At 41.7% G+C, this 10,224-nt stretch overlaps 1 protein-coding gene across 5 annotated transcripts in view; it reads right to left on the bottom strand.

Annotated features, from left to right (window-relative positions):
- The window catches only part of Zcchc6 (zinc finger, CCHC domain containing 6), a 71,908-nt gene extending 63,238 nt beyond the window's left edge, over positions 1-8,670 (bottom strand). For 2 of the 5 annotated variants that reach the window (XM_013031774.1, XM_013031776.1), the window contains exons 1-2: positions 8,457-8,670; positions 6,687-7,237 (exon numbers count right to left, since the gene is read on the bottom strand). In XM_013031774.1, coding sequence (XP_012887228.1) covers positions 6,687-7,206 — 520 coding nt within the window. In that variant the 5' untranslated portion in view covers positions 7,207-7,237; positions 8,457-8,670. Of the gene's footprint in view, positions 1-6,686; positions 7,238-8,134; positions 8,177-8,456 lie in introns of those variants that run through there. The other 3 variants (XM_013031778.1, XM_013031777.1, XM_013031775.1) reach the window with 3 other exon arrangements.
- Between the last annotated feature and the right edge of the window lie 1,554 nt (positions 8,671-10,224).

The following is a 10,224-nucleotide window of genomic DNA, read 5'->3' as shown; positions in this document are numbered from 1 at the left end:
GAGTCTCAAGGTCTCTCCTGCCCGGGCTGGTTTTGAACCGTGATACTCAGATCTCAGCCTCCTGAGTAGCTAGGATTACAGGCGTGAGCAACCAGCGCCCGGCTCCTCATTTTTTATTTTTAACTGAAGGATCTAAATAGAGTAAAATGGACAATACCATACATCTTTGGAAAATTTAGCAATCAGCCACATCCCAACATGGCATGGTAAGAATACATTTAAGTTACAAATGAAGCCTTCAATAACACATAATTGAGTTTCTCTTATTAACAGCAAAAACCCACGGCAACATTTTATTTACTGAGGACAACTATTTCCCATTATTTTTACTTTCATTTTAGCTTTTTTAATGTTTTAGACTAACCAGCATAATGGGTGTAAAAAAAAATAGATGGGGAAAAAAAAGCAACTGGTCATTGAAATAAACACTTGTCTAAGTGTGAGTTCAGTTGTTTATAAACTCTTAAGTAGTCTTTAGATGACTAAATGAATCTTTTCTTTTACACGTCCAAATTTTTATCCTCTGAAACAGATGACTATAAAATTCAACTATAAAAAATGTTTTAAATAGCTTTGATGACTTCTGTCTTCTATGAAGTTATGGAAAATGAAGCTATTAGTTATACACATCACTAAAAGATTCATTTCCCAAATTAAACATTTTAATGATTAGTTTTCCAAGGTTTGCTAATTGGTGTACTAGTCATGACACTCCCTGAAAAGCTGACAGAGGAAATGCCTAATGTAGGGCATTTTAGCAGGCTTTTATTTTTAAGTAAATACAATTTTTAGCAAACCTTTGAAAACTAATCATGAAATTTTTTAACTTGGGAAATGCCTCAACCTCCCAAGTGCTGAGATTAGAGGTGTGCACCACCATGCTGCCTGTTGTAGTTTGCTTCCTAATTAGTCCCAGCCTAATCTATCTTGGTCTGAACTAAATTTTGAGTGAACATTACTTTTAGGTGCTACTATTCTCATGTAATTTGCTTATCTTTCTCAAAATAAACATTGACTTCAGTGTGCATAACAGAAGTTTCTGTCTTTTTTTTGTTGGTCGTGGGGTTTGAACGCTGGGCCTGAGGGCTGTCCCTCAGCTCTTCAGCTCAAGGCTAGCACTCTACCACTTGAGCCACAGCGCCACTTCCATTTTTTCTGGTGGTTTATTGGACTTTCTTGCCTGGGCTGGCTTTGAACTGAGATTCTCAGATCTCAGCCTCCTGAGTAGCTAGGATTACAGGCATGAGCCACCAGCACCTGGCTAACAGAAGTTTCTTATACCACCACAAATTAGAGATGCATACCAAAATGTACAATATCCAAAAAAAAATGTACAATATCCTTTGGAAAAGTCTGTCGTTTTGCCAACGAACTGTTAAATAACCAAGTTTCTTCTCCAGTCTCTCTTCACTCTTGGTTATAAGGCTTTACAATGTAAATGTATTCGTTGTCATTTTCTAGAGTAACTGTTCTCTCCCTATGAACCCCAGAATTGGCTGGCTGTGGTAGCCATGGCTATAATCCTAATATTGCAGAGGCAAAGGCAGGAGAATCTCTGAATTCATGCCAGTCTGGCCAACATGGTTGAAACACTTTTTTGGGGGGGAGGGTAGGAGAAGGGGAAAGGAAAAGAAGCAAAACTCAATAATGTACAGAACGTGTCAAAATGTCACCCCTTTGTACAATTATTTGACACTAATAAAAATATGTGAAATAAAGCAAAAGGACAATGATTGACTTCTGTGAATCTGTTTATACAGAGACAGGAATGATGTTAAATGATAGCAGCAGTTATTACTAATCTATGATTTGACAGATATATAGTGAACACTTTATGTATTCAGCCTCATTTAATCCCTACAGTAATCCTGACATGGATGCTAATAACCCCACTGTCCAGATGGGACAAAAATTAGCAAACTTATCAAAGGTAGGGGCCAAGTCAAAATAAAGATTTAAAATATGGACTTAAAATATGGGCTTATTCTCAAACTCATCTTCTGTCTCACAATATGGAAACTGAAAAGAAATTACTACATCCCTTCCAGAGGCACACCCATGTACACCTAGGATAGACCAGAACTGGCAATATAACATCCTAAACTGGTTGCACAGGCCCTACAGCCATAAACTGTCAAAAAGAAATCACATTGAAAGGACTCTTAGAAGGCCAAACCGTGTATTGCTGAAAAATTTCCATAATCACTTAGAGGAAAACTATCTGGCACCTGCCAAATTTATTTCAATATACATTTTTTCTATATTCAGTTTTCTAAAGTTTCCCATTTTTATTTGCATATGGTCTAGTATCCCCTCACAAAGGACATGTGTATTTGAGTGGATATTTTCCAGCTAAGTCATTAATGGCATTACCCCAAATATGTTAAATTGGCAATTGAGGGTGAGGTAGGGGCGTGTACTGCAAAACAGAAAAACAGGCAGTGTGTAAGGTGAAAAAAGCATCTCAAACATGGTTTTCATTGCATCTTCCCACACTGTCATAAAACTTACTTACAAAGCCACAATTTTGATTTAAGGGCATTTCAGTTCCTTTAAAAGGATACTTTTTAGGATTTCTAAATGCAGTACAATGTTTACAAATTGAAGTAAATTTCTCTCTACAGTAACATTGTGTAACAGTTTTATTTTTTAATACAGATTTTCAAGGGATAGAAGCTGAAGAGACCTTCCTTTAGTTAACTATGAAGGCACACGCCTGGATTTCATATAAAGAAAACATGAGTGCCTTTGATAAGACAAGGAAAGTGTGTCCTTTTCAAACATACTTAAGCAACTCCCTTGTTATTCCTAAAACCAAACAAGAATACATAAGAGGTAATAGTAATTTATATACATACGTGTATGAAAATGCTGTTTAAAAAGTGAGAAAGGGATAAAGAGTAATTGAGAGGATACAGTTGATCAAAGTACACTATATGCAACTATGGAAATATTGCAATGAAACTTCTTTTGTACAGTTACTATACCAATATGTTTTATATATATATATATATATATATATATATATATATATAATCTGTCTCTACAAACATATGTACTCTACAAATCTCTATTTTAAAATGCTTTTCATGCTTTTTTCCTAAAAAATTCAACTATGGGTAATTAAATTAATGATAATTAATATACTTATGAACACGAATACAAAGATACACAAGAAACTTTTAAAAACAAAAACACAAATCATAAGCCCAGAAATTACCAACAAATACTTAGTTTCCCTTTCATGATTCCAGGCCCAGGGAGGCTGAGTTAATGATCAGGGGGACAGACTCCATGATTTCATTTCTTTCTTTTTTTTTTTTTTTTATCAGTTGTGGGGTCTGAACTCTGGGCCTGGGCACTGTCCCTCAGTTCTTCAGCTCAAGGCTAGCACTCTACCACTGGAGCCACAGCACCACTTCCAGCCTTTTCTGCTTATGTGGTGTTGAGGAACTGAACCCAAGGCCTCATGCATGCAAGGCAAGCACTCGACCACTAAGCCTCCCCAGCCCGCTGATTTCATTTCTGATTTCACTTCTACTTCCCCTTTTACTATACAAACAAATTTCAATAAATTCAACCTCTCCAGATTGTGTGCCTAATTTGTAGAATTATTATTCTACCTTTGATAGAACACCACAGTGCTCCATCAGAAAATTCCTTCAAGTTCTTCCCAGAGTAAAGATTTATAAGGCTAAGATCCAATCCTTCCCTATTAATTCCTTTATAACATTTTATTATGTTCCTACTACTTGATAGAAGCAGTAACTCTTAATTCTCCTCAAGAAAAAATTGTGAGCTGGATACCAGTGGCTCACAGCTATAATCCTAGCTACCCAGTAGGCTGAGATCTGAATATTGAAGTCCAATGCCAGCAGAGGCAGAGAAGTCCCTGTGAGACTCTTATCTCCAATAAACCACTCAAAAACCAGAAGTGGCGCTGTGGTTCAAGTGGTAGAGCACTAGCTTTGAGCACAAAGAGGCGCAGGGACAGTGCCCAGGCCCTCAGTTCAAGCCCCACAACTGACAAAACCAAACCAAACAACAATAACTTATCAATTAACTCCCTTCCCTCCATTTCATGTCAATAAGTTCTGGAGATTTTGTTTTTCGTTTCTGTTTTTGTTTTATATCCAGCCAGAATCTTACTATATAACTCAGAATGGTCTTACTTTGGATCTTCCTGCCTCCTCCTCAATACTATCCCTCTCCATAATGTTGGATTTACAAGCAGCAGAGATTCAGCTTTGAGATTTTTTTTTTTGGGGGGGGGGTCTGTTTTGGGGCTTGAACTCTGGGCTTGGGCGCTCTTGAGCTCAAGGTGGGCACTCTACCGCTTGAGCCACAGTGCCACTTCCAGTTTTCTAGTGGTTTATTGGAGATTAGAGTCTCACAGAGTTTCCTGCCCTGGCTGGCTTTGAACCTCGATCCTCAGATCTCAGCCTCCTGAGTAGCTAGGATTAAAGGAGTGAGCCACCAGCACCTGGCTTTTGAGATGTTTTTTGACAAAAAGGATCAACTCCCTTAAAGCATTCTATATCCATGGATCACAAATTCATACACAAGACACAAATATAAACTGGCCACTGAGATAGTATGCCAGAAAAAAAGTCTCTGTAAACCTAGAAAGTATCTATATTGCCTGAATGTTTTTTTTTTTGGTTGGTTGTGGGGCCTGAACTCTGGGCATAGGCACTGTCCTTCAGCTCTTCAGCGCAAGGCTAGTGCTGTACCACTTGAGCCACAGCACCACCTTTTTCTGTTTATTTGGTGCTGAGGATTTAAACCCAGGGCCTCATGCATGCAAGGCAAGCACTCTACCACTGAGCCATCTTCCCAGCCCGTCTGAATGTATTTAAATGTAAACATTTGCAATCTATTCTATATAAAGAAGTTTTTAGCCAACAAAACTGTTTTCTAATTTTCATACTCTGATTTCCCTTTTCCTATCCAACTTGTGTTTATTACATCTCAGAAAATATACCATTAAAAAATAACCTTCGTCTTAAGAAATCATTGCTATATTGAAAATGTCTACTTTGCACCTTTTAGCAAAATATATAAATCACTTTAAGTCAGTTATTAAAAAGCATGTGAAGTCACTTAGAAATGGACTTTCATTTTACTGAAAGTAAATAGCAAAGCTTCTCTCTGTATTCTAACTTTCCAAATTCATGTTTCGCAACTTCTTGTTATGCTAAGCTTCCCTCCATGTCCAGGTCTGTACAAGTTTGGTAAGCACTCTACAACTGAACTACATAACTTCAGCTTCGTTTTGTTCTGTTTAGTTTTGAGAAAGGGTCTAGATAGGTCTAGAATGGTCTAGCTTAGACTGGACTGGAAATACTGGACTCAAGTGACCCTCCCTGCCTCAGGGACTAATCCTGGGAATATATAGGCACATACTTTACTCATCTCTTGAAAAAACAAAAACTTAAATTATTCTGCTCTAGAGAAGATACATCATCCAAAACATATCCAGGTATGAAAAATATACGCATCTACATTGTGGTTTTGCATCAAATAAGTTTTTAAGTTTTATATTCTATCACTTACATTATGGAAACATTATTTAAATACAAAATTTAGGAAATAACACACACAGTACTTATAAATTACTGTACAGCCTCTAGGGGTTATATGACAACCCTCTTCCACAAAAGTATGTTCACTAAAGTATAATGAGACTCACCATACCAAAGTACAAATTTTTTTGAGAAAAGGCTTCAAGTTTCAGTATATAGATCAAGCTGGCCTACAACCCATCTCAGTCTCCTAAGGGTTAAAGAGGCATGTGTCATCATGCCTAAATTGAATTTTTTTTTTTTTGGTTCTTTTTTTTTTTAGTACTCAGGACTCTATCCTTTGAGGAATGGTCTCACCCTTGTTTGAGCTAGAATTCTTCAGATGGAATCTCCAGGAATTTTATTTTATTTTTTTTTGCTGAAGATGAGTCTTAGACCTCAATTCCTACCTACATCTCCCTCTTAGCTGGAATTAAAAACATGAACTACCATGCAGGGTTGTTAAAATAAATATTAGAAGTAACAAGTAGATAAAATGTGTTGAAGTTTGCCCAAAGGGTAATCTTAAAAAATATATATATTTTTTTGTTGTTTCATTTTTTTTGGGTCCAGTCCTGGGACCTGAACTCTGGGCCTGGGTGCTGTCCCTCAGCTCTTTAGCTCAAGGCTAGCGCTCTACCACTTGAGCCACAGTGCCACTTCTGGCTTTTTGCTTATGTGGTGCTGAGGAATCGAACCCAGGGCCTCATGCATGCAAGGCAAGCGCTCTACCACTGAGCCACCTTCCCAGCCCGAAAAATATCTATATTTTTTTCAGGGGGTAAGGGAGGTTGTGGGGCTTAAACCCTGGGCCTGGGTGCTGTCCCTGAGCTCTTCAGCTCAAGGCTAGCACTCTACCACTTGAGCCACAGTGCCACTTCCTGTTTTCTGTTGATTAATTGAAGATAAGGGTCTCATGGACTTTCCTGCTCTGGCTGGCTTTGAACCACAGATCTCAGTCTCCTGAGTAGTTAGGGTTACAGGCATGAGCCACCAGTGCCTGGATAATTACTTTAAATACAAGGTTCATTGCTGAAAATAATAAAACCTGTTTGGATTAAAAAAAAAAAAGATTTTGTTATCTCTGGCTTAGGGGTAACCTGATGAATTGGAACACATTACCAGGACTTCCTGCTTCCAATTCTGACATGGTGTCTAGGCTTGTTAAGTCTTTATGAAACAGTGGTCTTACAGTTCTGCAGCCTCTTCCTTCTTGCCACCTGTAACGTTCATCACTTTCTTGAAAGGAGTCTTTTCTTGGTCGGCTCATGATAGGAATTCTGGGTGCAATTTTGAATTCCCTCCAACTGTCTGAACTACCAGTAAGTTCATCGGACAGCCACCTTTTACTTTGGTCTTTGTGGTTGTCATTCATCCAAGCAGGTTGACTGTAAATTGGGTTTTTAAATGCATATGGATTGCTGGAAACAGCATATGGTCCTTTTCTAGGGGTATTCCCATAGTTCCCAGGTGTTATCTTTTTTTTTGGAAGGCTCTTTTCCATTTTACTGCTATGGCCTTTAGCATAATCATCCATTATTAAATAATCTTGTTGGGGATGACCCCTTCTGAAATCTTCATCATCAATAGTTCCTCGGTCCTTAGTGCGTTTCACAAAGTAAGATTTTGTTGCATCTCCCATGGTCTTGTACTTCAATTTTCTTACTTTGCACCTGAAAGAAGATAATTTAAGGAAACAAGGTATAACACAGAACACATACACAAAATAGTACATTTACCATATGAATTAAAAAAGAACATGATTTAAGAAACTGTTTTTGTTTTTCAGGCTGATACGAGGGCTTCAATTAAGGGTCTGGCAGCTGTCCTGGGAGCTTTTTCCACTCAAGGCTGGCACTCTACCACTTGAGCCATAGATCTACTTCCACTTTTTTGCTGGTTAATTGGAAATAGTCTCAAACTTTCCTGCCTAAGCTGGCTTTGAACCAAACCCTCAGTTTTCAACCTCCTCCTTCCTGAGTAGCTAGTTTCCTGTTTTTTAAATAAAATTTCTATCATGTCCCTAATAGTATATGGCTCTAGAGGTCACGAAACTTATTCCTGTAATGACATGAAAATTAGTACTTACTATTTAGCATCAAGATTAAATCTGTGAATGAGAAGCTTCTATAATCTGGACAACTGTAGGGCAGTATTTTACTCAGACCAAGCTTTTAAATCTATGCAGTGTAGTGCAACGAAAGCGTTCCCTTCCAAGTAAACATTCTGAGCCGATATTGTTACAAAACGTGCAAAACAGTTTTCCTTAAGAAGCTGGCTATTACTTTCGAGTGCTACACAAGGAATCGAAACTTTTAGGTGAACTGACTACATTTCCGCTCAACTCCAGTTCGCTTTCGCTTTTCCAAACAACCAGCTCCAAGTCGCTTGGGCTCGCGACCCGGAGAGACAGCACTCAATTCAAAAGGGGCTGGGTTTCCAACCAAGGAACCGCTCCGGCTAAACCATCCCATCTCTCACTCTCCAGCCCCAAACGCGTTCAGTTTGGTCACAAACAGCAATTCACAGTAAAACGACACTTCTTTTCGAGACTCGTTCGATTGCCCCACCCCTGACCGGCCTCAGTTTCCACCCTTGGCGATCCGAGGCGAAGATGAGGTGTCCCCGGCTCTCCTGGCCACGAAGCTGCCACAGTAGGGACCAGGAAGCAGGAAGTGACCTGCCACCTCGAAGGGGTTCCGGGGTTCCCCAATAGGCGAAGGAGCCCAGGCTAGTGCCTCTACCCAAATCCCTTCTTCAGCCCCTGCAGAGCCTGACATAAAGTAAGGACGCGGACTCGAACCCGGAAGGTCAGTCTCCGCCGGCCTTGGGGGTTCCGGGGTCACCTACTCTGGGACGCGGAGGCCAGTGGGGGATGGAGAGCCAACGTACCTCCGAGGGCAGGCCCGATCTCTGACTCCGGAGACCAGGAAACCCACCGGAGCCCCAGCCCGGCGGCGCGTCTGTGAGGGAGGCAGGGAGAAGGCGTTCCGAAGCGCTCACACCACCTCCGCCGAGGTCCCCCGCCTCTTCCTGTCCCGGCTGGGCTCTCTCTCCGTGTTTTCCTTCGGCCCCACTTCCGGCGCTCAGAGCTGTCTCATTGTGCGCGATTGGGAGCCCGCGGTGCCCCCGCCCCCGCGTTCCGCCGCGCACGCCGGAAACGCGCGCCGCTCCCGGAGGGCTACGCGCTGCTCCGCCACGCCCACCGCGCTCCAGGCCCCGCCCTCTGCGCTCCCGGGCCCGCCTTCCGCCCTCCCGGCCCCACCCCGTGCCCCCTTTAGTCCCTCCCCTCCCCTCCCTTTCCCCCGCCCCTCAGAGCTCCCAGACCCTGGAGCTTGGTCCTGTCCTTACTTCGGCGTGCCTTGGGTGCCACTGTGGACTTGAGTAGCTCACTGCGCGGGAGAGAGGAGCAGGTTGCCCAGAGGCGACCCGCTTTGACTCCTGGAGTACCAGTTGCTTTGTAGGGAAACAGCCAGGCTCTGTCACACAGGAGTGCGACTTAACCTTTTCTTCAGATCTTGCTTGCCACCCATTTAAACGAGTTTGCAATGTGGTCAAAGGAAGGATTCAGCTTGCTTGCTTGCTTTCCAGATCCTGTGAAAGTTTGGTTTCACTTGGAAGAAAAGTTGCATGGGATTGGAATTGTTGCTCTTGTAACCCAAGCTGGCTGAGCCCCTTGTTTTGGCCCTTCTAGTAACCCTGCATCACCACCCTGCTTGGTTGGTGGTTTGTTGTTGTTGTTGTTTGTTGCTTGTCCTGGGGCTTGAACTCCGGGCCTGGCACTCTGTCCCTGAGCTTCTTTTGCTCAAGGCTAGTGCTCTCTCATTTGAACCACAGCTCCACTTTTGGGTTTATCTGAGGTGTTTATTAGAGTAAGAGTCTCATGGACTTTCCTGCCCTGGCTGGCTTTAAACTGTGATCCTTACATCTCAGCCTCCAGAGTAGCTTGGATTACAGGCATGAGCCACCAGCACCCGGGTGCTGGTTGTTTCGACTGGACAATGTTGCCCTCCTTGCTATCAGTGATGTCCTAAATGTGTTTAAGCCAAACAGTAAAACTAGGGTGTATTAGGGAAATAGTATTGTTTTTATACCTCAGCTTTTCTGTAGCATATTAGTTTAAATCCAAGTCAGAAGTGGTGGCAGCTGGACTCGGAAGATGGTAGAACACTTGCCTCGCATGCATGAGGCCCTGGGTTCGGTTCCTTAGCACCCCATAAGCAGAAAAAAGCCGGAAGTTGCTCCGTGGTTCAAGTGGTAGGGCGTTAGCCTTGAGTGAAGAGCTAAGGGACAGAGCCCAGGCCCAGAGTTCAGGCCCCATGACCAACCAAAAAAAAAAAAAAGTGGTGGCAGCTGCCTGTAAATACTGTTTCTGGGAGACTGAGGCCAGAGAGCAAAAATTCAAAGATTCCAACTCAAATACAAAATAAAAACAAAAGGGCAGAAAGCATAGCTCACATGGTAGAGCTCTTGCCTACCATATGCCAGGCCCTAGATTTAATTCTCTGGGCAAATCTTTTTTAATTTTATTTTATTTTATTTGTGAACATACTGTACAGAGGGGTTACAATTGCATGGGCAGGATAATGCGTACATTTCTTACCAAGCATTGGGCAAATGCTACTTTTAACATTTCCCAAACAAAAGGCTCCCTGGATAA

This window comes from Dipodomys ordii, unplaced genomic scaffold (assembly GCF_000151885.1).
Source record: "Dipodomys ordii isolate 6190 unplaced genomic scaffold, Dord_2.0 Scaffold143, whole genome shotgun sequence".
Lineage (NCBI taxonomy): Eukaryota > Metazoa > Chordata > Mammalia > Rodentia > Heteromyidae > Dipodomys > Dipodomys ordii.
The sequence above is the reverse complement of the archived record's forward strand: the minus strand, read 5'-3'. Positions and strand labels throughout refer to the sequence as shown.